Raw genomic sequence first — 26667 nt, forward strand, 5'->3', positions numbered from 1 at the left:
TTTTTTTTTGCCTGAAAAAAGAAAGCTATTTCCGTTTTTAAGATACATCATATTCATGATAACTGAAAAATTTAATGTCTCGCGCTCTAAGCACAGCAGGTCCTCAAATGACGTGTCATTTCATTATGACGTCGAGATGCTGTTAACTCTTCTTTCTATCAATTACCCTGTAGGAAAATCGGTTTCCTCACATGCTGTTTCATTTAAAAGTTGCAGGACCTTTTGATGAAATTAAATGAGGACTTCCTATCATGTCATTTGTGGCGCTGACCTCAGGGTTCACGTCAGCATGACCGTTGCCCCCGCTGTTCTGATTTCGACGTGCTGCCCGCTCCCTCGGGAGTGTCGTTTCTCAGTGTTCAGGCTGCTAAGGCGTTGCCGCGCAGTTGCGGACGTGCGGAATGGACGAGCTGTCTTTCCAAGCACAGCCGGTTTGCTCAGGGGTCCCCTGGTTGCTTTGTGCCATCCCCACTCAGCTAGACGGCAGGGCGGTGCACACACCCCTCATAAGCACAGTCTGTTTCCCTTTTCCAGCCATGCAATGATGGACCTCCTGGTTGAACTCTGCCTCCAGAACCACCTGAACCCGTCCCACCATGCCCTTGAGATCCGGTCCGCAGAAACCCAACAGCCTTTGAGTTTTAAGCCAAATACTTTACTCGGGACCCTGAATGCGCACACTGTATTTCTGAAAGAAAAAGTTCCTGAAGAGAAGGCGAAGCCCAGCCCACTTAAGGTGCCTGAGGTGAGTAGGATGAGGACCGTCCACCAAGGACATGTAGACACCTGTGGCCGAGGGCGCTGGGGAGCTGAGGAAGGGGCTGCCGGAGCCCCCGTGATCTTGCTAACATGCAGACAGCTGCAGTGGATGATTCTGCTTCCATGCCAGGCAGAGTCAGGAACTAAACTGAGTTTATTTTAGAAGGTGGAAGTTTCCAGAATTTAGTGTTTGCTCCTCTGGCTGTTTTAGAAGAAGAACCGGTCTAGAGCAGAGCCATCCCTTCGAACTTCCTGCAGGCGACACGGTCTATAATTCTGCAGTTGGCAAGGCAATGGCCACCGGCCTCGTATAGCTGCTGAGCGCATGAAATGCAGCTAGTGCACGCAACAAAACGAGCTTTTAGTTTAAACTTAAATAAGCACATGTAGTTACCCTACTGGACTAATTCTGGAGGTTCTAGTTCAGTTCTGGAGGGCTTCCGGCCCTCAGAAGCCAGGCCATAGAGAGACCTGAACATCTTAGAAGGGAAAAGGGATTTTCCTTCTGAAAAACTGATGGCATAAATATTTACTCATTGAGATTGGAGAACATCTTATCATATACATAGACTTATGTCAGGCTTTTGATTATCGATTAAAATTAACTCCAGCTGTTCATCATACTTTTAAATAAGGCTTTGCTATGGTTCTTTAGCTCCAATACAAGCAGTGCTATTTTATACATCTGGATTCTTAGAATATATACAAAATTTTCCTGCTTTTAAAAATGGCAATTTGGCTACCAGCCCGTCTCCTGTGAATTTCTAGATTTGGGTGCTTAATAAATTTTATTTGATGCCATCCATACTTTCTGTGACAGAGTGTTCTCTAATTCTTCAAGGAAAATTAATGTTCAAAAAAGAGAAGCTGGGTTTATACCTTGTGACTTCTCTTGCCTTCCTGGCCCCAGCTGCAAACCCCCGGGCCAGGTGAGCCCAGGGCCGTGCACGATTCTAGTTCCAGAAGCAGGGGAAGGGCCCGTGTGGTCCAGCTTCCCTCCTGAGACGCATCGAGCCCTGAGGTCAGCCTCAGTGACGCCTCTAGAAAACCCACGTTTGCTGTGTCCGCGCTCCGGGACCTCAGCGCCATGTGGGTGACCCGTCACGGCCAAATAGGAGTTGACTGTATGAAACTTTGGCAGATCAGACTTTTCTGATAGGTCACTATCTGTAGACTTTGAGAATCAGCTTTAATCAAATTGATTGTCTTTATTTCTGATTATTAAATGTCCGATGTTTAAAAAAAAACAAAATGTTGTTCCCCTTAAAATTTATATATGTATATGTAGTGTGTATATATAAATAGGGGTACCCATATATATATACGCACTATATACGTTCATACAGATATTTATATACTCATGTGGCTATTTTGGCTTCTTAAACACAAATTCGATGTCTTGTTTGGTGAGGGTTTTTCTTGACTCTAATTCCCCATAATACTTCCAAACCACTTTCCTTTGAACATATATTTAAGCGCTTCTTGTTCGGGTCTGGTCGGAATCCTCGTAAGACAGTGTACGTCTTGGTTTTTAAATGGCGCCCTCGCTGATGCCCGCGTCTCTGTGTTGTCAGCCGTTTTCTGTTAGTAAGAGAGAGTCTAAGGTAAACTCATTATTCCAGGCCTTTATCGTTGGCCGTGCACCCCGCAAGCCCCTGAGCCCTTGCAAGAAAGGTTCAGGCCCCACAAAATCTTGCCGCCCCTAATTCGCATAGCAGAGGGCGCATAGCAGAGGGCGCATAGCAAGGGCTCGCGGTGAGCGGCGCACTCACGCGGTTCCTCCCGCCCCGTGTCTTCTCCAGAAGTCCGTGCGTCTGGTGGTGAACTACCTCCGGACACAGAAGGCCGTGGTGCGCGTGAGCCCCGACGTGCCGCTCCAGGCCATCCTGCCGGTCATCTGTGCGAAGTGCGATGTCAGCCCCGAGCATGTGGTGCTGCTCAGGGACAACGTGGCGGGAGAGGAGCTGGAGCTGTCCAGGTCCCTGAACGAGCTGGGGATCAAGGAGCTCTACGCGTGGGACAACCGGAGAGGTGAGCACCGCCCCCCGGGAGGGAGCAGGAGCGCAGACCCGGAGCTCCTGCCGCTGCGAGCGCCCCTCCACTGTGAGCACCCCCACCGTGAGCGCCCCTCTGCGCTGAGCTCCCCGCTGCTGTGAGCGCTGCGCCCCGTGAGAACCCCTCTGCAGTGGACACCCCACCCGTGAGCCCTTGCCTCCGTGAGCGCCCCCTCTGCCCTGAGCTCCCCACTCCATGAGCCCCTCCTCCGCCTTTAGCTGGCACCCCGCCCCGCCTACTGTGGGCGCCCCACCCCCGTGGGCACCGCTCCGCAGTGATCTCACCCCGTAATGCCCTCACGGTGGGCAGCCTCGCCCCATTATCCCCACCCTGGAGCACCATCACCCCCCATGACTGCCCATTGACCCCTGGTAAGCAAGGCCCAGTGAGTGGTCGTCCAAACCTCCGGCCCGTGAGCCCCCCCACCATGAGCACCCTGTCCTCCCGCAGGCACTCCTACCCGTGAGCGCCTGCCTCCTGTGGACTCCTCCTGAACCCTGAGCACTTGCGCCTCCTGTCAGCGCCCCGCCGTCAAGTGCCCTTGCCCCGTCAGCGCCCCGCCCGTCAGCACCGCAGAGCCAGGGCCACTTCGCAGGCAACTTGATCTTGTCGGACCTGAGTGGGTGTGCACAGAGAGAGCAGGTCGGGCCTGCCCTGGTTCCCTGACTGTGGCTCTGCCTCTTCCCCCCGAGTCCTGAGCTCCCCGCGACCCTTTCCCTGCGAGCGAGCTAAGGGGAGAGGAGGGGGAGGCGAAGCGAGGCGGGGCTTCCACCCAGAACACAAAGGGCACAACCCGGTGAGGTGCGTCATAATCAAAACCAGAGACAAAATACAGTTAGCTGTGCCCTGAAGCTGCCCAAACACCCTTCAGTCCCTCAAGAGACCCCTGTGAGGCTTGGCCGCCCTGGAGGCTGGAAACTTCTCACTCTGCAAATTTGGTACCTGGCCTGAGGTCCCAGTAAGAGCCGCTGGGGAGCGTGTGCCCCGGAGACCCGTACCGCATGAAAGCAGATTTCCCTGACTGACAGAACAGACCAACTGCATTTAAACAGCTGTCAGATCGCCCCGCCCTCCGCCCCCCCATGAACACTCTGAGACCTTAGAATCATGAAAGCAGAGTTCACGGACGCCTCTGTCTTAATGAGCCTCCCGTGCTGTCTGTCACCTTTTTATTTCGTATAGACGTATTCGAGTTGTCCGTGTTTTTCTACTTTTTTTAAAATTGTTACAATAAAAAATCAACTTTTTTATTACCAAATTTATTGTGAAATCGAGGGCAGTGGGCCCACCCCTCCCCCACCCTCCTCGGGGAGGTTCTGGATCCCGGTGTCACCTGACAGTCAAGGAAGGGTTTTGGCTCAGCTGCGTGTGCGGCACGTAGACTACGTTCCTCCAGACGGAAGTGCTCTGACCGCCAGAGTATCCTGTGTTGAGCCGGTATCTTTTTAAACTCAGACAAGACTATTCTCGGCATCTGCTTCGCGGGCCTGGACGTCACGGTGTGTCTGTCTGGTGTATCCACCTGATGCAAATTAGGTGTCTGTGAGTCATTAAAAGCAGAGCTTTCCTTTGGCAAGACAGAAAAGAAAAACTGCCCCACGCTTAAGTGTGCGAACGAGAAAGGCTGACACAAACGAGCCTTCCGGCTTCATGCCTGTCATCGGGTGTATCTTGAAAAGTAGTCGTAGAACCGTTTCCCTGGGAACAGGCACGTAACACGGCCTCTCCTCATGGGCATGGAGCCCAGGAGCCTGTGGCGTCTGGAACACAGAGCTGAGGGTCACCGGTGAAAGCTCCCTAGATCAGGCACCCCTGGTCCCCACGTGGGGAGGACACTAATGCAGCCCCCATGGCCGCCAGTCTGAGAGAAGCACTTCTGCCCAAGCCCCCACACCCCCTTCCACTGCCTTGGGCACCCGCGAGGGACCTTCTCCCTTGGGTCCCCAGCAGCTGCCCCAGCGGCCGGCAGCCCTTTTGTCTGGGCCATGCTGGCTCTGAGGTATTTGATTACCATTCCTGCCAGGCACCTCCATCCCGCCCTGCTGACAGTCAGTGTTTGAGAAGAAAAGAAATGTCCTGGAGGACATGCACGGGGAGCCTTCGTCCCTCTCAGGGTACATCCCCTCTCCAGCCAGCAGGGGCCTGCGAACCGGGGAGGGCCAGGGCACAGGTGTGTCACTGGGCTGAGAGAAGCCTTCCTCCGCAGGGACGCCCGCCCGGGCAGCTTGCAAAAGCAGCAGACTCTGCTGCCACCTGCTTCCGCAGTGGGGCTTAGCAGCCGGACGCGTGGCCTGGGAGCTGAGGCCCGGAGAGCAGGCCTGCTTTGCACTTGGCCTCCTCCTGCACAGACGCAGACCACCCACCCGCGGCTCACGGAGGGGCTGGGGCCTTGGGCAGGGGCTGACGGCCGCTGTCCAGTTGCCCTCACTCTCTCCTTGCCTGCCTTTTCCAGTTCTTCTGACCAAAACTCAGTCCGAGCCATCCCTGGGCTGCCGAGGTACAGTGAGCCGGGAACACGCTCTGCCAGCTGCCCTTCGCATGGCCCCGGGCTGGGACATGCATGGCGTGACTGTGTGCGGGGTGCCGGTGTGGCCGGCGGCACCTCTGGGGGCGTCTTGCCGGCTGAAACGTGGCTGTGGGTTGGTTTCTTGACTCCCTGGTTGGCTGAGAGAGAAAGGTCTGTCGGAGGAGGATCCGCTGTGTGGCTCTGATGCGGAAGAGACAAAGGAGGCTGTGGTGGGCGGCGGGCCCCGTGTGGACGTTGAACTTCGGGGCAGAGCGGGAGGTGCGTGCAGGGGAGGCGCTTATTCCTTCCTGCCTGAGCGTCCCTGCCCTCGAGGTCCGGCCTGTCGGCTGCAGAATTTAGGGCAGTGTGGATGGCGACACTACCTTTCGTTGTCATAGACAAGTATGTAAATGATCAGTCCAGATTTTGGTTTTATTCTGATAGCTGTTTTTCATAACTTACACGTATCCACACACACATGTATGATTACGTATATGTGCACACGTGTACAGAGACAGGCACACACGTGTGTTGGGATTTCAGTGAACCCCTTGGACTATACACACATGCACATATGCCAATAAGTTCATTAAAATCCCGAGGAGCTTTTGTATTTTTCAGAAATTTCTGTTCGCTTGTTAAAATGTTTAACAATAGAGTTATCTCTAGAAAAAAAAAAATGAAAGCAGGGCCCCTCACATCGGTCTGGTGCCAGTGTGGGGCATCGTGCCGGACAGTGCTGTGGCCTGGGCCACTGTCCACGCTCCTCGTCGGGGTTTATGTCTCCATCTGGGGACAGTACCGACAAATACCACACCTAGAAGGATTCGCTTTTAAGAAGCACCACGAATGGATACTTGTTCTGAGCAGAAAACTCAGGTATATGAAGTTTTAAGAAGCACCACAAATGGATACTCGTTCTAAGCAGAAAACTCAGGTATATGACGTTTTATCAGGTCTGGTTGCTCTGATTTGGGGATATGGATGGTCTGAGGAGGTGACTCGCAAGTGCCCGTGCGCACGTGGCCTGTGACGGTGACGGGCACTCGGGGACACTGTCGTGCGGGCCTGGATTTCCTCCCGCCTCTTCTTGCTAACTTCGCTCTGGCCACTGACGGCTGTGACTTCCCGTGTTCTCATCTGGAACAGTGAGTGGTTGGGAGTCGCCAGTGTTTAGGGGTTCCTGCAGCGCCCCCACCCCGAGCCCCACAATTCCTATTCATCGTCTGCAAGTCACTTTAATGCTTCAGAACAGCGTGCGCTTTCCTGTGGGCTAAGCCCCACCTTTCCAAAACTTTTACTGGCCTCACTCTGAAGACAAATGGGCTGCCCCAGGCCCAGCTCAGCTCGGAGTCCGAGCCCTGCTGCCTGCAGGCAGACGCAGGCTGTGACTGCTGTGCGAGGCGGGACCTCTCCTCTCTGTGGGTCAGCCCTGGCATGGAGGGTGGTGACCTGCAGTCCTGTGGCAGTGGTGACCAGCCACTGTCTCTATTCAGGGAGAGAAACCAGAGGCTCGATTTTTGTGGCAATTTTCTGACCCCCATGGGCTTGGTGACAGAGCCTGTGTGCCAACAGCATGTTGTCTCTTGTTCACCTGTTGGTCACTGTAGCATCGTGCCTCTACTACGTCACGTCACACATCAGTCAGGGTAGACGCACGCTGGGTGTGAATGCGCGTCCGTGCATGCTGGGGCGCACGCACACTGGCGCTCTGCAGTACTGTACCTTCCGCCCTTCACAGCCCTGTGCCTGACTGGGGTCTCTGGTGCAGTGAGCCATGAAACCCCGTGCACACGTGTCCTGGCATGGATGCTCGCCCCGTGCCTGAGGCCCCCCGCTCGCTGGTTTGGATGTGTGTGACATGGTGGCCACTGAGCAGCTCTGCCGGATGCGCCTGCACGTACCCAGGGCGCTGGCCCTCGTGACTAACACGCGAGCCTTGGCCGCTTACGGAACGACGTGGCGGGTGTGCGTGCTTGGCGTCTGTCCTGCTGCGTGGACAGTGTCAGAGTCGAGGCATGTTCCTAACGTGTCTGTCTAACTGGAATGTGACATTCTGGGTCAGCGGCTGAAGAAGGTAACTGGTGGCCCCTGGTTTGGGCTGGCATTGGTTGGCAGCGGTGTGGGGTCGTCCCCCTGTCCTGCACGGACATTGACATTTCCCTCCGCTGGCCGTACCTGTGCCTCGGAAGAGAGCTGCGTGAGTTGATGCAGAGGCCCCGGGCGCGTCAGGGGCCAGTGAGCATGGAGGCCGCGAGGCACGTGGCTCCGGTGGGCAGACGCGGTCAGCAGAGCCATCTCCGCCTGCAGGTCAGGGCGGCGCTCGGCGCGGTGGGACAGTCTGCCCAGTAGGGCCGCGCCTGGGTGTTTGCCACCTCCAGGCCACCCATCTTCAGCGATGGTCCCCACAGCTTAAGCATCCTGCGGGGGCTCGTTGAGCACCAGGTGCTGGGCCCACACAGAGTTTCCGACTCGGGGTCTGGCCTGGGCTGCGTTCCCAGTGATTCTGACGCTGCTGGTCCCTCCTCGTCCTGGGAACCCCTGCCTTGGCTGGGCCGTCACCTGCCTGACAGGGGTGGACTTCAATGTCCCCAACTGACACACGAGAGGGCCCTTTTCTTGCCCATTCTAAACTCTTGATGAGGAAAACAGCACGAAAGGGAGGTGGATGAGCGTTTAAAGAAGGGAGAAGCGGTAGGGGAAAGAACGGGCCCCGGAGAATGTGATTTGAAGGGAAGACGTTCTGGCCGAGGCAGAGGAGAGAACATCCGAAAACGCAGGCCTGGGGAGACCGGCCGCGGCGTGTCGCGGGCCACCGCTGTCACCGCTGTCACCGCCGTCCCGTGCTGGGGAACGAGGGGTTCAGCAGCAGGAGAGCTGCCCACTTACTCTATCTAGTGAGCGTTTCCACCTCACTCGGAGCTCTTACAGCCGATGTCGTGCTCGTGCCCCAGTCCCTGGGTCTGGGCTGTCCCTCACGGGTGGCTGTCGGTCACTGGGACTGTGTCCAGTCCAAGCTGAGATGTGTTCTGTGGTGTGCACATTGCAGTTTGAAGCCTTAGTACCAAAATGAATGTAAAATAGCTCAATCATTTCATATTGTTTAATATAAAATAATATCGAATGTCAACTCTAACTGAAAAGTAAAAATTTTCAAAACAAGAAAAAATTGTATAGCAATTACGTAATGGCATGAATAATATTTTAATTTTTTTTTATTATTTTTTATGGCTATAGCACCTGGTCTTCCTAGGTGGTCTCCCATCCAAGTACTACCCAGGCTCAACCCTGCTTAGCTTCTTCCGAGGCCAGCCATGGGGCTTGTTCAGGGTGGCGTGGCCGTAGACCGTGGACTGTGGCTCCACTGGGGCGCAAACCCAGGACCTTCTGCATGTAAAGCAGACGTGCTCACCGCTGCATAATAGAACCACATCCTCATGATAGTATTTTAGATATGTCAAATTAAATAAAACATATTAAAATTAATTGTACATGGTTCCTTTTGAGGCAGCTACTATTTTTCTATAGGACAGCACTCGGAGAAAAATGCCGCCAACCGCCAGAGTGTCAGAACCTGTAGCGACTTCCGAAGCAGGGCTGGAGGCTTTGAGACAGCTCACCATGCTTTCAAACAAAGAGTTGATGGGTTTGCTCTCTTATGAGAACTAAAACAAAGTTTTAGAGAATTTGTTGAGATTTTTAAAGCGAAGTGTTGAATGTCTTGTTTCACATGCTGACAAATAATTTAGTAATTTTTTTCCCCCAGAAACCTTTAGAAAATCATCACTTGGCAACGATGAGACAGATAAAGAGAAGAAAAAATTTCTGGGATTTTTCAAAGTCAATAAAAGAAGCAACAGTAAGGTAATGGGCTAAATACACATACGATTCTGTGTTACGTAAAAACGGTTTCTCCTCCTGTCTGGGAGATGTTTGTCCTCCACCCGTCTGGGGAGTTTCGCAAGCGTACTTAGGGATTTGAATTCCTGCAGGTGAGGGGTGCTTGTCAGCGTGTGCCACACGACTGACTTGTGCTTCCGCACGGGAAGCCCGAAGCAGGTCCCTGAGCCGTGGGGTTTTACTCGCCAGAAGGCAGGATTCCGGAGCCCGCCTCTGCTGGGCGCGTGCAGAGCACACGCCTGGCATGGCCTGCGGAGGCTCAGGAACCTCGAGGTGAGGAGGGGTGAGCGTGTGGGACCCGGACATGCTCAGCTCGGCCAGCGAGCCGAAGGGTCAGAATGTGGTTATCACATGTAAACAAGTACGTGGAGCCACTTGCTCCGGGCTGCGGTGTGGCAGGGTGTCGGCTGCTGAGCGAGTCGTTGCTCCTATTTACACGTCCCTAGGGCCTCCCAAGGTGATTTGGAAATGTGCCTGCGATAAGTTAATACTAATAATCTCATTGGTCTTTACTAAATAAAGCTTCAAGTCATCTTTCAGATACTGGGTTAGACAGATAGCCATAGGACAGAGAAGGAAAATTAGGATCTTTACAGTCACTTATGACATTTTCAAATCCAGGAATGCTTCTTAGCGACCGGAAGAAAATGCTTGTTATTTCCACTATTTTTGTGTAAAAGGTATATTTTGCTAATACCTACTGTTTTCTCTTTACTAATAAACGAGACTGATGAAGAGCCATTCTGGGGACTTTTAGGTCCCAGAGCCACTGGCTCACTTTGCAAACGCCCAGCATCTGGAGTTTTAGAGGCAGCGTGAGGAAGGGTCACATGTGGCACGCACCCCCGTCCCTGTACCGTGGATCCGAGCCCCGCGCACTAGGCTGCACGCATGGTGGTCCCCCCTGCAGGAGCCTGTGGGGTCACCATTGCGATTCACCCCAGCTCTGCTGAGGCCCCAAAGCACCAGGAAGTGAGGCGACATGCTCAGGTCCGGGGCGAGGCTGTCGGTGTGTGTGACCGCAGAGCCGGACCTTGCCCACGGCCGAGGGGTGGCTCGGAGGGGAGGACAGTGACCGTGCGGGTGGAAGCTGAAGTCTGAAGGGAGCCCGCGGCTGGATCACTGGGGATGGGACGCCCACCGTCCCGAGTTTCCCACAAGCCTCTCTGATGCTTTCGTTATGGTCTCGTGCTTCTCTCTGTCAGTACTGATTGGTCGTGCATTCCCCCGTGTTTCTGGGGGCCTCGGGAAAGCTGTGCCCAGGGCGAGTCTCTCTTTTGAGTCTCCCCCGTCCCCCTACTTCGCTTTCCTCCCCCCTTACAGCTGACAGGAGTCTTTGAAGTTACAGGATCTGAATACTGTGCTTGAGTTTCCCATCACTCTGCAAATGCTGGGTGTGGGCTCCTGAAACGCTGAGCCGAAGTTGCTGGGAACTGCCTTTGCCGCTGTCCATGGTCCTCAGGAGGCCAGCTCGCTGTCACAGCCCGGTCTGCACACTCCTCACGGCTCGTCAAACTTCTGGTGTCTTCCTCCTTTTGAGACATGAAACGGCCAGCAAAGCCAGTCCAAACTCTAGAAATGCTTTTGTTTTCAGCACTGTGTGACCCCCTAAAGTCACGGAGACTGGAGCCCGGGGCCTGGTTTCCGGTCACGGGGCGGGAGACACTGTGAGAGCATGAAACCACTGCAGTGCCAGTTGGCCTGGCCCGCGATACGGAGGGACGTCCCTGTCTGTCCTGCCCTGTCTCTTCTCCGTCTTGGACTGGCTCGATTTATTCCTCCTTTCTCTCGCATATACCGTATCTTTCCTTTAGATCCGCCCCGCACATTGATTTTATTTATTTCACTCTTGATGTCCTGCAGTCACATCCCCGTTGGGTTATTTGTTGTAGTTTTGGGGATGAACTTCATTCCTGGTTTCTCTCCATCTGTATTGCTCGGGATGCTGTGCTAAATGCAGCCTCATTTAATCCTTCTAGAAACCTCGTGGGAGAGGTATCATTGCTCCATGTTACAGGTGGAGAAACCAGGCTGCTCCCCTCTGAGCTCACCGGGGTTCGGGTGAGCCCCAGAGTCTAACCAGCCTGTCTGCTCAGAGCCCTCCACTTCGGCCTGCATGCTCTGTGCACATAGCTAGACAAGTTGGTCTCAGTTTCTCTTTGTTAATTAAAGAAGGTTTGGAATAAATAATTTTCTAAATGATTTCTAAAACCCTCTGGTGGCTGGTAGTCTACAAACGTCTCAGAGAACAGGACACTAAGCATGGGGGCTCTCCAGGCACTTAAAGCCAAAGTGTGTCTTAACTACGTCTCTTTAAAAGAAAAATATATGTACACACCTGTGTGTATTTGTGTGTGTTGTGTCTGTGTGTATATATAAAACCTCAATAGAGAATATACTTAAAGGGATATCATTTTGGTGGAAGCGGATGAGGGCAAATATGTTTTATTGTTTTAAAACTCTGGTGTTTTAATGTTTTTAAAAAATGATAATTTTGTATGATTTTGACATTATTTATTCTCCTAACCCAGTAGCTCTTGAAAGTACCTAAGAAGCACCTTAAGACAATGAGATTCTTGGTCATGTCCCTGGAGACGCTCACTGGGGAGGCCGGGTAGCTCCCCAGAGCCGTATTTTCTAGTTAAACGGAGATGATTCTGAGGCTGGTCACCCCACCGTCATGCAGAATATTGTCTTAAACGATGAGGTTCGACATCGTTCTTGCTTATCTTTTAGGGACAGGGAGTGAGAAATATGGTGAAGTTTTTCTGTGTACACCCAGTCAGTGAGCAGGGCAGTGGTCAACTGAATTCAAAACTTACAAACCCTCAAAACCTAGCTAATCGGTTGGTTTTCTGAGCTAAGTCCGTCAGCTCAGGCTCCTGCTGCTTTAAGATCACCTATTTTCTAAGCGAAAGAGATGCTGGCGAGAAGATAAAGGAACTCTCGCCCCATGAGCGTGGGTTTAAAGCACTTTCAGCCCAGCGAGTTTCCAAGATCCCAAGCCGAGCACGTGGCCGTGATCACAGTTCAGTAAGGTAGTGCTTCCCGGATGGCGTTTTTTTGCCTGTGAAAGTGCACGGGGCGACTTTTTCGTTTGCACTTACTCTCACCTGGAGGTGACATAGGGCGTGTGCGTCTGTTCCAGGTGGAGCTCGGGCTGCAGGCGGTGGATGGCAGCGAGGACGCCTCGGAGTCGGCGCCTGGCAGTGGCTCCAACGTAAGTACCGACATGGGCAGGCGCCCCCGGCTAACGGGCAGAACTTCCCGCTGCTTCGCACAGCTCCGGAGGCTGTAATTATTGCTTAGCTGAGCTGGTTTTTTTTGTTGTTGTTGTTTAATGCAGATGGTCAAAATAATTAAATCTTCCCTGCAAAGCTTGATTCATTTCATGTAAACTAAAGTTCGCTTTATTCCAAAATATAGGTCATTTTCCTAATCAAAGGGTCTTTGAATCATTGTAAATATAGTTGCCTCCCAAGCCATTTCGAGCAGCTTCCCTGGAATTTTATGTTTTTCAGGAAACTCTCCCTTCTGTATCTAGGCACAGTGTGCGGGTCCTTCCTGCCACACAGGTGGACGCTGAGACACAGGGAGGGGACGTGGGCGGTCACCTCAGGTGTGATTTGTGGTGGCGGTGGGGGGTGACCCTCAGGTCTCTGTCTCCACCCTCTGCTCCTTCCCTGCCGCATGTAAACAGCTGTGGTGACCGTGCACGCGGATGGGACAGGTGTGCGAGCTAGTTTTTGTTAAGCACACAGAAATGCCACCTCCACAAAACACCATGTCCCTCTAACAGAGTGGAAAAGGGACCTGACATCTAGTCCTGGTTCTGCTACTGTGAGATTTCGAGATCGCAAAGTGAACTGTTGGAAGTAACCTTTCCGGCGCCTCTTCCCTTAGTTCAAAAAAAAAAAGTCAAATTCTATAAATTTGACTAGTCTAATGTTTGTCAGCATGAGCTTCATCAGCTACCATTGTGTTACTTGTTACTGGGACCCGGTAAAGTTAAAAATCCTTCGATCAGTGATTTAAAATATCACTGCCTTATTTACAAAAACGCCATCGCCTGGGATGTTTCTCCATTTGGGGCTGCGGGGGGAGCCACAGGCTGCCGTGGGGCGTCCGCGGCTCAGGCGTGGAGGCGGCACCCACTGCGCTGCCAAGCGACCCGGTATCCGGAGCCCGGGTGTCCAGGTGCCATGTGGGGGCGGGGCCCGCACTGGGACCCCCCAGTTCACGGGGCGCCCCACCCCCACCCTTAAAGCGGTAATAATTTTGGAAAGAAATGATTAAAAACTAAGACGTAAAGCGAATCCCAGAGCTGCAGCTGCTCCGGTCCCCGTGCTCGCCAGCGTCCTGTGCGGCTGCCCAGCTGCGCGGTTAGGGACCGGGTCGCAGGCGGCTGCCCAGCTGCGCGGTTAGGGACCGGGTCCCAGCGGGCTCTAAAGAACCCGCCGGTGAGCGCAGAGTCGGCGCGGCCGCCAGGGGTCAGTGTCTCCACGGACTGACCCAGATATATATGTGTATCCTGAGGGCTGAGCTGCACTTTTGTGATGTAGAACTCATTTTTATTATAAATCCATTTTGACGAGATATTTTCAAAGTATGGCTTGTATCTTTCAAAACTGTTTTATATTCAGAACTATAAAGTCGGTGGCACGTGGAACGCGTCCGAAGTGGGCGCCCACAGCCCAAGCAGCCGCCGCCGCCGCCGGGCAGAGCCGCGCCTTCTCCCTCAGGCCCTGCGCTGCGTGCCCCGCCCTGCTGCCCTGGTCTCTGTCACTTTAAGGGTCGCCTGAGCGTCTGGGAGCGGGGCGGGGCTTGGCTTTCGCTTGTGCAGGGGTGAGCTCAGGGAAGCACCTCTCAAGTCGCAGGGCTCTGCCTGGGTACCCGCTGCTGCCCTTTTCCGGTGTTATAAATGATGTCATGGCCACCTGTGTCCCAAAAGCTCTTCTTCACTTGGAGGGGGGTGGGGTGGGAGGGTTCTTATGAAAGGGGCTTACGGAGGCATTAGGGAGTCAAGGTCACACCGCGGAAAGGAAGCAGCTAACATGTCATGGAGAAAAGCGCCCCAGCTTCTCCGCACACCTGTCTGCCCGTTCAAAGTGGCGTTTACGGTGTTCGTGTCCCGCGCTCTGTGATGCAGTTCTGGAAACTCTCGGAGGAGGGTGTTTTTAAAAAGCTTCAGTGAGTTTTTTCCCCCAAAGCACTTGGCTCTGACAGTGAGAATAATGTGTAACTAGATCCTGGAAACTGATTGACAGTGCCAAAGGCCAATACCTAGTTCTAAGAGCGAAAAGAAGAAACACACATCTTTAACCTGTTGGCTGAGCATTTAATGTTTATAGGGATGAGAGGGAGAAAAATATTCCTTTCAAAATACAGCTTTCTGTGTTCCCTTAAAGCGTGAGTGTCTATATTTTTCTAATGTCCGTATTTCTATGATGACTTTCTCCCTGCTCTCCGGTGGACGTGTATAAAACAGTGGACTCTCTGTTGTCCACACACCGCATGGTGGTGTGAGTGGCATTTCAGTTGCTTCTGAAACCGGGCAGCAGCGGCAGCGGGCAGAGCCTCAGTCCCCCAGCATCTGTCCTGTCTCAGAAAGGGCAGCTCCGCCATCACGGTGGCTCAGACCGAAACCCAGGAGTCCCCGTCCCCTCCTGCACCCCCACTTCATCTGCAGCCCATCCTGCTTCCCTCCTGCTGCGTCCTCATCCACCTGCAGTCCGTCTCGCCCCTGTCACAGTCATGCCGTCCTCCTGGGACACGCCCAGCAGTGTCCGCAGCCTCACTGCTTTGGGTCCTGCCCGTGTGCTTAGCAGCCAGACCTAGGCGGCCAGAAGGTGCATCCTGACAGGGCCCTCAGGGGTCAGCCTCACTCCGCGCCCCCTCCCCCAAGTGAGAGTGAGGCCTCCACCTGCCAGGCACTGTCCCCGTCCCCGTCACAGGACACCCTCCTCGCAGACACGCTTTCCGGTGTCTCGGTCCGGACGGCTGATCACGGAGGTTGGCGGCAAGTGGCACTTCTCCGCCCGCTTCCCCTGGAATTTCCTTGCGGGCTCCCTGTGAATCCTCGACCCGAATGGGCTTCCCGTCTTCTTGTTAGTTTCTAAGAAATGCAGCAAACGCAGACGAAGCCGCCTCGATAACCCCAATCTGCTCTGTCCCCTCCGTCCTTCTGGGGGTCATGACCCTTCTGAAGGTTTTATGTGTTTTTAAAAATGTGGTGAATGACTATATGTGCATAAACAGTGCCTGGTGTTTTGCATGTTTCAGCCATGTATGTGATGATGTACTTTCTGAAGCTGAATCATGATTCACAGAGTAAGAACAGTTAATGTTAAAAAAATAAAAAAAGAAGGTGGGCGGGGCAGTGTGGCGGGTCAGTGCGGGTCAGCGGGCGGGTCTGGGCGGGTCTGGGCCGGTCTAGGGCGGATGGGAGGGACGGAGGGAGGAAGCAAAGGGAGAGGAACTCAGTGTCCGCTCTGCAGTGACCGACCACATAGGGATCCCTGCTCTTCCCACCCCAGGTCCTCATTGGGCCTTGTTCGTGAGGCCCCGCCGTGGGGACAGGCGCGCAGGAGGACCCTTGAGCTTCCAAGCCCTTCCTTCGGGAAAGGGGGTCACAGGACGCCCCTCAGGGCCACTGCTCAGACTCCACGCAGAGGTGTCCGGGTCTTGAGAGCTTTCCGTCCAGGGGACCCCTGGGGCAGGGCCTGCGACGTGGTGTGCCGACGAGCTCCCAGGGGAAGCGGACACCGTCAGAACCCAGGCAGAAGCGCCGGTGCAGTGCGGAGCCAGACGTGGGGTGGCAGGTGGCAGAGGCCGGGCTCAGCTGGCACCGGGCCAGCGGGTCCTTGGGGTGGGGGGGCCACGCTGAAAGGTCAGGGCGGGGGACATGTGGAGAGGCAGGCCCGGTGGACGGGGTGCAGCCAGCAGAGGGGACGGCCACACGGGACGTTGGGGTGCTCTTGGTTATTGTGCGTGTGTGTGCGTATGCGTGTGCACGTGCGTGCGCTCGCATGGATGTGCATATGTGTGCACGTGTCACAGGCAGTTCTCAACGGCTGTAGGTCGGAAACTCCTATATCCAGAAATAGACCACAGACGACTTCCCGCTTGCCAGTGTTTGGCGCTCTGCGTGGCCTGAGGAGGCTCAGAGCTTGCTCCGCATCTCGTGATCAGAACGATGCCACATTCGAGCGGCCGAGGACCTATGCTGCCCCTGATGACTGACCGTGGGTCTGTCATTACATCGTAAGAGTCACTCTTTTGAATGGTGGCCTTCAATAAAGCCTGACTCGGGTGACATTTCCTGCTGGGTGACTCCCTTCAGAGGGGACACTGAGACCAACTTTCAGGAAGGGACGCTTCAGACCTAGGGTGCGGAGCTGCGTGCCGCGAGAATTTGATCAGGTTGGACGGTAACTACTGGGTGGACATTCTGAGGGGACAGAAAAGGGAGGAAAAGCAAGAGCGATGAGAAGGTAATGAGTAATCGTTCTGCCCGCCCGGCTTAAAAAACACACATGGCATTTTCTGGTCGGAGTATTTCGGTGAAACCCTAAGAATACATATTTAGTAATATTTCCTAAGTGGATTGTGTTCGATATTTGTTTCTTTAGCATCATGGATTTCTGTCTTACACTATCGGGAAGATTTTCTAGCTTTATAACGACAGCAACAAAAAATCAGCAAATCACAAAGACAGATGATCATGAAGCTTATTCTTTTGAAAATACAATGATTTACAGAAAAAAAAAATAGATTTTCGTTTGCGCTTGAATTTCGTCGACATCCCGGTCTTGTGCGACGTGAGTCCTGTGTGGAAGCCTGGAGGCCGGAGGGCGTGGGCACCGCCATCGTCATCGCCATCCTTGCCGACGGCCCAGGCCCTGCCCGTGGAGACTGCTGTGCCGGGGCCCGGGACAGATTCTGAACCACTCGTGCCGAGTGACTGACGATCGCCAAGCGGGTGCAACGCGCCGCTCTGTGGGTTTCATTAAGTCGGACGTCTCCTGGTATGAGCGCACGACACACCTTAGGTCCTGGCGTCCGAGTGTTTTTTCATCTGTGGGGCCGGGGTTGAAATCTGCAGTGAAGCCAGGAAACTCTGTGATCTCGGGAGTCTGTCTATTACCAAGTGAAGCTAGTGACCTTTATTTCTGAGCACTGTGCATGTCGTGGTCCTCAGCCCTTGCTTTCCAGCCACCTTGGCGGGTTCGGCTGTGCCCAGACCCTCCACCACTTCCTTTAGAGGTGACCGGGCGTTCACAGCCACCTCTGCCGTGATTCTGTTGACACGCTGGAGTGAACTGGTGGCCGGAAGGGGAGTGACTCGAGTCCCTAGGAGGGCGAGAGCCATTCCGTTATCATCGTCACGGTGATCGCTGTATTCCCACGGCTCTGACCCCGGCCTGGAGCATGAGGACGTGTCCACGCGCACGCCGAGGGCCTGCCTGCGTGTTCAAGTTCACGGCCGGTGAGAGTTGTTAAACTCTGTATCCTGCACTACAGACAGAAGCTTAGTTTGAGCCAAGTCAGGTGACACACAGGAGAAAAAGAGTTTGTCAGTGCCGTGCGCATGCCCCGGTGGCCCGACACCGACTTTCTGCAGAGATCTTGATTAACGATCTGTCACTCGAGGGGAGAGCAGTCAGAATGTCAGAGCGAGAGGCGATGGCCCCCGGTTTCCTCGCCGGTTGGGGGGAATGTTGGTGCCTACTTCTCCCCTCGAATGCTGGCCCCGCACGTGCAGGTCAGGAGTCGGGATGACCTGGCGGGTGTGGTGGCGGCTGCCTTTCCAAACACCCGCCAGACGTAATGACACCGCGTGGCCCAGCCCTGTTCCGTGACGAGGACACTGGCTGTCAGAGGAGAAGTGATGAGGTTAATACTTCAGTAATGAAACACTAATGAATACTAACAAATTAGTTTTTAATTAAATTTCACGTCGGATTTCCAGTTTTGTGTTTACATTTGTTTTGGCGTAAGTATATGAATAATTCCTTCTTAGTTTTATTCTAGTTATTTGAAATGTATTTGTTACACTGTCTCGTATATATTTAATTATTGGCCGTACTATTTAACTGGCAGTAATAAAACCAAACGAGCAGCGAGATATTATTAAGAAGCAAGAATGGCAGCTCTCGACTTTGATGGGTTAGTGACGAGCCAGCAGCAGGCACCTGTCTGACCGCGGCGTCCCCCGAGACGGCACTTGTTCGATGAGAGCCTGACAGTGCCCTGTGGCAGCCAGGACCACCGGAGTGGGCAGGGCTAGCGTCCGGTGTGACGGCTGACGGCGCTTAAGTTTCACCGTATGCACACGACGTGGCGGTGACTCGATGGCAGGCGAGGCCGGCGGTTCACAGCCACGGTCAACAAGGAGGTCTCCGCGGCTGAAAGCGCCTGGGGGTGGCTGGGGTTCCTGGGGCACGGCCGAGGAGGGGCTCTGAGCTAGAGCCAGGCCTGGGTCCATGTCGCGCATGAAACAGAAATGCCCGGAGCCCAGGCCAGCCCACAGGTGGCCGTAGGATGGGCTGAGGGGACCCCCGGCCGAGCAGACGGGCCCCGCGAGGCGTCTATGCAGGAAGCCGCTTTCGACCGTGCACCGCGTGGGCCCTGGCCGTCTCCCCGCTGGCTGCAAGACCCGAGGCGGACGTGGGAAGCGGCGGTGCCCCGTGGCGGAGCCCACGGCAGCAGGCTTCTCTGAGGGGGGCGCCCCGGGAACCTCCGAGAGGCGAGTCAGCATGCATTGCTGCTCACGGGACGTGCCTGGCCAAGGTCGTTTCCGAAAAGTCGCGGACAGCCCTGCCGACAGAACGGTCAGGCGGCCGGGCGAGGCGTTCGTGGGGAGGGAGTGGACCCTGGTGTCACTCAGCGCCTGGGTGACACGGGGCGGCATTCGGGGACTTTTCAGCCGGATGCAGCCCTTCTGGAGCAATGCGAAGTCGCTGATTTTTGTCTCGCTGACAATCAGCGTGGCCTTTTCGTCTTCTGTTCTTTCTCGCTGAAAAGCAGCAGTTGCCAGGGGCCGTGGGGACGCCCCTGCTGTCCACTCACGCTTTGTCTCGTGCCCTGCCTGGGGTGTCCTTCTTCCAGCCTTTGAATATTGTATTTCATTATTTTACATTATTCATTTCAGCATGTCCTGTAATACCACTTACATCTTTTGACTGACGTAGCTGAAAAGCATGTGCCTTAAAAATTCGGTCTTTGGAACAGGAGTGCGTTTTGTCCTGAGATCGCCAGCTCCGTGAGGCAGAGGCGGCCGGTGAATCAGGCAGCCACTCACGGCTCTGATGCGCCCGCGGTAAGGCACAGCCACGGCCAGTGGCGAGCATGTGGTGACACTGCCCGGGCACGTCTGCCGGAGCCTCCCGGGTGAGGCTAAGCCAGGCGTGAGCCGTGCCCGAGGGTCCCTTTCTGAGCCTCGAGAAGGGGCCCAGAGTCCTGCACGAACCGGAAGCCAGCGCGTGCCCTCGCTGCGTGCGCTGCTCTGATTGCTCTTCAGCTTGTTTTCGGGCTTGTCGCTCAACTTGACAGACATATCAGGGTGGGCGGGGCCTTGGCGCAGGTCGGCTGTCACTCGCCCTGGGTGTCCGTCCTTCCTCACTCTGGTTTCAGTCAGCATGCTGCATCACGACGAGACGGTCTGAGCTCTTAACGATGCTTACAGCTCTTTTTAAAAACTGGAACACTTACTTTCCTTTTTTCGACTTTCTTAGCCACATCGGTCACTTGTCAGTCTCCTGGGGAGACCGGGGAGGGCAGGCGGGACTCCAGGCGGTGACGGCATTTCCTCTGCTGGCATTTGGTTTCAGATCTGGAAGAGAGACGTCCCGTGCCTCACTGGGCACAGGGACGCAGCGCCCTCACAGGCCACTCACAGGGGGGCCTGTCGGGTTGCAGGGGCTCAGCAGCCGACAGTGACATTTGCAGAGGTCTTGGCTGTCTGTCTGTCGTGCCGGCCGCAGAACTTGAGCTCACGTGACTGGATTTGCAAACCGCAGCCTGGGCGAGCCCGGAGTCTGCTGTCGTTGGCGTGAGGATGAGCTGGGGACCGCGTTGGCTGCGGGATGGACACGCCACAAGGTCTACCGTCCGTCTGCCACTGTCGGCCTGGTCCTCACCAGACCCAGGCGGTTTGGCTGTGAGGGATTAGGGGAAGCTGGTGCTATCGGGGAGGGCTGGGTGACTGTCACTCCGAGTAGGGACCCCCTTTCCACGTAAAAGTCCATCGATCATCTGTCAAGAGTTCCCAGGTGGGCTCACGCCTGGGTGAGAAGTCGGCATCCCAACCTTAAAACCCTGTAATTCGGGGCTGGGAACAACAGGGCGCTCTCCCCAAGAAGCCAGTGCCCCTTGGGCAGAAGGGGACACGTCCCCCTTTGAGCTTGTCGTCTCTGTCCAACCTCGAGCAACCACCAGTGGCCTTCGTCTGCATAATGACATCCACCACAATCAGCTTCTGAAAGTGGCCGAATGATTTTGTCACCCTGGTCTCACCGTCCAGGCTGAGAGACAGCCAGTCCGAGTTCCTTTCTCCCGGAGGACTGCACAGTCACCTGTCCCCACAGTTCCTCCAGGAAATGGACATTTATGCAGAGGACAATCAAAATATAGGGAGAAGAATACGGCCATTTAAAAATAATTATAACGACCTGCGTGTCAGGGGTGCTCGCTGGAGCAGACGGCCGCGTCATGGAGGTTTTGGGCTTGCCTGCTGAAGCCTAACCGGCATGGGACGAGGGTGAGCCAGCTGCCTGTGCTGTCCCCAGCATCAGCAGGGGGCAGGGGCCGCTGGGCTGGCGGGTGAGCCAGGCTCGGCAGCTCAGCATCTCGGCAGCGCTAGCCCACACTCTCCTCCGCCGGTGCCCGCAGCTTCAGTGGAAGCGATGCGTGTGTGCAGACGTGCACGGGCATGCACACCCACGCGAAGAAGTTCCTCCCTGGACAGTGCCAACTGCTAGAGTTTCCAGTGGAAATAAAACGTGAGACCGTCTGAAGCGAGTGACGATTTTTGTATGTCTTTCCCAGACATGCTGGGAAAAAAATACTAAGACAAATTGGCAGTGGCTCAAATCTGCGAAACAGCAAGTTCGCCAGGCTCCCCCGGAAACAATGGGAAAGGTGGGGTGCTTTGCTTGTTTTAGCAAGTTGCTCGTCCAGTGGGAGAGAGATCAGAGTGTGGGGGGAAGGCATTGGCTTCTGCTCCGATGCTCCTGCAGGGGCGTGTGACTCCTGAAGGAAGGGGGTGTGACTGAGTCTCCTGAGTGGCAAAACCCCTTCTCCCTGTCCTAAGCGCCTGGCGTCACGTGCTGCACAGGGCCCCCCGGCCTGGACGGAAGGCACCCCGCCATCTCGCCATCACCCACACAGAGAGACGGGAGCATTGCACCCCCGGGACCGCAGGCGTGTCAGCCGCTCTGCCTGCCTCTTGACATTCTCACGGACCGTGGAAGTCGTGTGTGGTGACTGTGGCGCTGGTTCACACCGAGCTGGAAAGATTGAGCAGGATTGGTCTCTGCTGATGTCCCCTCGTGTCACCCGCCCTCCGGTGGGAGGTCTGTGTCTGTATTCCAGGGCCTGCCTTCCAGCTCTGCTGCTCCCCTGGCCTCCGGGCTGCTCCACTCCCCGGGCTCCGGCACCTGCCGCTCCCCTCTGCCACCCTCCTCTGTCCCCTCTCTTTGCTTCCTCAATGAGAGGGTGCAGGACGCTCGTCAGAAGAACTACAGAATCGTAGCCCTAAAGGCTGGAGCACGGGAAGGGCTGGGGCTGCACGAGATCACAGTGGGAACTAGAGAAACCCACGCAGCACTTGAGAGTGAACTTCACAGTGACCTTGAAATGCGAGCTCCCCGAGGGCCCCCTGCCTGTGGCCATGCTGACACGCGTGGGTCAGCTGTGCATCGTGGGGCAGGCGAGCGTCGGGGAGGCGTCCGGGGTACGATCACTGGTCATTTGTTAGCTGACAGCAAAGAACCAAAGTTGATGGACGGTTTACTTAAAACAGATGGACGCTGTCCGGGGTTTCCCCTGGAAGACAGCCATGCATTTCCGGTGTGCTTCTCCGAGGTCAAGGCCGGGCGTGGGGTCGCAGCTCCTGGGCAGGTTTGGCCCGTGGGGCTTCGTTATGCACGTGAGCACCCGCCAGAAACTGTTGGTGGCCGACGCTTGATGGCTCCATCCCGAGAGACGAGGACATATGAGCCATGTCCGAGCTGCACAGTGTGTGTGGTCGGTGGGGGGGACTCCAGACCAGTGGGTCTGACCTTGACTTTAACAGCAGCTGCCCACGGAAGGTGCCCAGGGTCGCGCTTGATTACAAATGCCAGCCAAACCGCGATGCGACACCGCGCCACGCCAGCAAGAGGCCCCTGCTTCTTTTGAAAGGAGACCGGCAGGCGTGGGCAAGGACGAGGAGAAGTCGGAAGCTCGGGCACTGTGGCGAAGGGCAGGGCGCGGCTGCGGGGAAGGCGGTCTGGCGTCCGTCGGAAGTTAAATGCGCCATTCCCACGTGACCCAGCGGCTCTGCTCCGGGGTGCAGACCCGCGGGAGTGGGAAACAGGTTTTCAAGGAAAACTTGTGCACAGATGTTCCCAGCAGCTCCATTCACAATAGCCAAGAGGCGAAGACAGCCCAGACGCCCGTCTGCAGACGCGTGGGCCGGCAGCACGTCACCACGTGCAGGGGCGGCACTCGGCTGTCACCGGAAGGTTCGCTGCTGCCTGGCTGAGCCCTGATGTCACGATGCCGAGGGAGAGAGCCAGGCACAGAGGCACATCGCGTCCACTGCTGCTCGTGGGAAGCGCCCCGGAGAGGCGGGTCCCCACGCGGAGGGAAGCTGGCGGCCGCCGGGGCGAGGGGCCAGGTGCGAAGGGGCCTCCCTCGTCCTAGTCTGAGCGAGGTGGCGGTGACGGCCAGGTGCCCTCACGCCTCTGGCTGAGCACAGTGAGTGGTGACGAGGGGCTGGGCCTGCAGCCGCGTTTGCGAGCCGGCTGTCAGCCGGGAGCAGCCAGGCTTGTCACCCGGAACGGGTGCAGGTGCCCGTGTCCCGCCCCGCAGTCGTGGCTCTGCACAGTTACCGTGACCATCAAACACAAGGCAAACAGCCCTTGCCGAGATGAGGAGCACATTTCAAACAGAAATGATCGATGACGCGTCTTCTTAGCTCAGAATTAGAGATCTAGGTCGAAATCGCCTGGCCCGGGGATGCTGGCCTCATTCTGAGCTGACACTGAGACCTCGACATTGGTTCCTTGTCTTCCTCATCCTCCACTGCCGGATGCGTGTGACACAGGACCGCCCTGCGGTGCGTGCTGAGTGGCACGCGTTAGCGGCTCGCACAGCCCTGTGGACGCAGGCTGAGCGCCGTCCCCTCTGACGCCCCTGCAGCTCACGGCCGCCTGGCAGAGGCCTTCTCCCCGCAGTGGGAGGCCCCTGAGGTCTGGGACACCGAGGCCGTGATGGCTTTCTTCCCTTTTCTCTCCGTGACACGCGCCTTCCCCTTAATGAGTTATCGGGCTGCACTGTCAGGAAAGCTCCCGGGACAGTCTGGGAAGACCTTGGGAGCCAAGACCTGTGGATCTGGGTGCTGGCCCTTGGGAAGAGCATTACTCACTCCCCTGCAGCTGGCCAGTCCGCACGGAACGGGAACCAGGTCCTTCTTGCAGACGAGCCTAGTCTGTCCCTGTGGACTTTCGCAACTTCGTGCCAGGAGCAAACCCTAGAACTGGGCGGGGAAGGACCCAGGCCAGGCTATCTCGGCTTAGGCCATGTGGACTAAACTTTCAGTTTTCCATTTTATTTACTGTCGATGCTCAGCGTTTTAAAGGACGTCTGACACTTAATGGCATTTTCCACCCAAATTATTCTGTGGTTTGTTTGCTACATTCTGCGAATGGATTCCGGAGGCGGGAGGGGGGAGATAGGCGGACACCCTCTGGGCAGCCAGCGTGCTCTGGCCGGGGGCGGAGAGGCTGTCAGCAGGGCTAGGGCCTGGGGGGCAGCACATGGAGGCGCCGGGCTCCACTCGCCCGTGCGTGTGCAGCAGCCGTGGGGAGACACGCTTATGGGCCGAATAAAACCCTGCGATGTCAGCATCCAGTTCCGTCCCAGAGACACAGATGCTGGGCTGGGAGAGCCAGCCATCCGGGACAGCAGGTGTCAGAGCCCTTGGGCACTGGGACAGGTACGCTCCAGGCCTCAGCCGTCTGCTGTCTCAGTGCGGCCCTAATGAGGACGTTCTTACCTAAAATGCTTGTCGGAGAAGAAGGAAGCCACTCGTGTGGGACACCCCTGACGTGGCAGTGTGTCAGGTGCTGACAACTTGGACGGAAATGGACTCTCCCGTTTTAAAGACGAGGACGTGTGTGCCGTGAGAACCCCACCCGTGTGCGCGTGGTGGCTGCTGCTTCAGGAGACCTGAGGTCGGTTCGTCACCTCGGAGAAGTGACCACCCAAAATATCAGAACGCCTAGAAGGCAGTAGGACTACAGATTTAGTACCTGAAGTCAGCGTACAACGGATGACCTGCGAAGGGCTTCTAAGGGCGCATCCCGCCCAGAGCTTCAGGGCATTTGAAGGATGGAGGTGACTTCCTAGCGGGGCCGAGTGATCAGCCGGGCGTGGGTATGGACGGGAGGAGCTTGACGTCAGGTCCCGCTGGGTGGAGTGAAGAGACCGTTATCCTCGGGGGTGTGAAGTGTGTCGTCAGGAAGCTCAGTTCAGGGGACCCCGGAAGGGGCCCCGCGTGCTTCTGAGATAACGGTGCGGGCACGGGCACGGTCCTCTGTGTGCCGCCAGCTTTGACAGCCCTCCGTCATACGTGCCCGTGTCCCCTTGCACGTGGGGGGCGTGGGCGAGCCATCCGAGGCCACTGCGCCACAGCCCTGCTCCGCTCGGCTCCGTTTCCTCCCCTGGACCCTGCTTTGTGGAGGAAACCCGAGTTCTGTCTCGTGTCCTCACAGCAGCGACGGAGGCCGAGGATATTATGTAACAACAGTTCCCCGCCAGTGGCTCATTTACATAGTAATGCGTCCGTGTCTGCTGAACTCAAGGGCTGGGAGAAACGTTCACACTTTTTCTTTACATTTTTTCATGGGAGCCTAAATAGACATGGATGGATTTTCTGGGCATCCGGCTATTTCCCGTGGTCCTTTACCTGTTTCTTGCACGCACGAGCACTTGAACAAGGCGTCAGACCCCCTGACTCTCAGCGTCTCAGGGGGGCGCGTGACCTGGCGTGAAATGCAACTTGGGGGATCATTTTTCTACTTCGACTTTCACGTTTAAGTTTCAGAACAGCCAGGTCTCCAAGATGCTGCCAGAGACCTGAACGGCAGTGTGGTCGTTGGCAGCACCGGTTAGAATCTGGGTCTGAGCAGGGGTGCCGCTGGGCGTGGGTGGCCGGGAGAGCTCGCCTTCACACGTTTAATTTGAACATGGGGACCCAGTTGCTCCTGTGAAACTTGCCACAAGCTCCCGGTGTAAGAGGCGAGGGCGGGGCTGCCCAGAGGCCGCGCCTCGTGCATCCGTTCCCGCAGGCTTGCTCGGGGTCCTCTGCGCCAGGGGCTGTCGGGCTGGGCGGGGCAGCAGGTGAAAATGGCAACCATCAGTGTCCCACGGGCCCCACGTTAGAATGGGCAGAAAAACAAACGCATGACAGCCACCATAGCCCGCACACTGGGTCCCCACCTCGTGCCGAGAGCTTGCTCAGGTCTTCCGTAGGTGGCGACCCACGACACCTCTGTGTGTGGGTGCTGGTGTCTGCCCCGCTCCTGGGGAGATAAACTGAGGCAGAGAATAATCGGAAAGCTGGTCCGCGGTCACGCAGCTCATCAGCGGCAAAGCCAGGACCTGTGCCTACGGGTGTCTCCGGCGTCCGTGGGCTCAGTGCCCCACCACGTGGGCCTCGCGTGGCAGGCGCTGGGCACCACGTGAGGAGGGCAGCCAAGCGGGGGGTCCCCCGGGGGTCCCCGGACGGGTGTGCGGTCACTTTGTTTTTCATTTGAAATTAGGGCGCGAGTTGTCTAGACGCGGCTTCTGCATGAGCACGCGTGCGAGTCCGTCAGGCAGACCACGGGGAGGAGCATGGGAAACGGTTCTGCGCCCTTCAGGCCACTCGCGGTGTAGACACTGCCCTGACAGGGTCACCGCGGGCCGGGCTCACGTCGTCCTAGGGGCCGTGAGTCCCTCGCGGAGTGGCGCATTCGAGCGTCACGGAAAGTCTGCAGCCCGCCCTTTCTGCTGCACAGGCGTTTGTCCCCGACGTCCGAGGGCTAGAGGGACACGAAGCGACTCGGGATGCTAGACCTGGGCCTTCCCGCCCACGAGGACCGTGCGGGGGTGGGGAGGGGCCTGCTCCTCCCTCCTCGCGTGGGAGACGCCGCCCTCACCTGCGGGCGGGGAGGCCAGTCACACCTGCGGGCGGGGAG

General features: G+C 56.1%; 1 protein-coding gene across 8 annotated transcripts in view; it reads left to right on the plus strand.

The window, feature by feature from the left end:
• COBL (cordon-bleu WH2 repeat protein) overlaps positions 1 to 26667 on the plus strand; it is a 150683-nt gene that overhangs the window by 63830 nt on the left and 60186 nt on the right. For all 8 annotated transcript variants that reach the window (XM_039862808.1, XM_039862811.1, XM_039862812.1 and 5 more), the window contains exons 3-6: positions 535 to 745; positions 2562 to 2790; positions 9087 to 9184; positions 12369 to 12440. In XM_039862808.1, the coding sequence (XP_039718742.1) occupies positions 535 to 745; positions 2562 to 2790; positions 9087 to 9184; positions 12369 to 12440 (610 nt within the window). The remainder of the gene's footprint in view (positions 1 to 534; positions 746 to 2561; positions 2791 to 9086; positions 9185 to 12368; positions 12441 to 26667) is intronic.

Source organism: Pteropus medius, unplaced genomic scaffold, assembly GCF_902729225.1.
Source record: "Pteropus medius unplaced genomic scaffold, Ma_sr-lr_union100, whole genome shotgun sequence".
NCBI lineage: Eukaryota > Metazoa > Chordata > Mammalia > Chiroptera > Pteropodidae > Pteropus > Pteropus medius.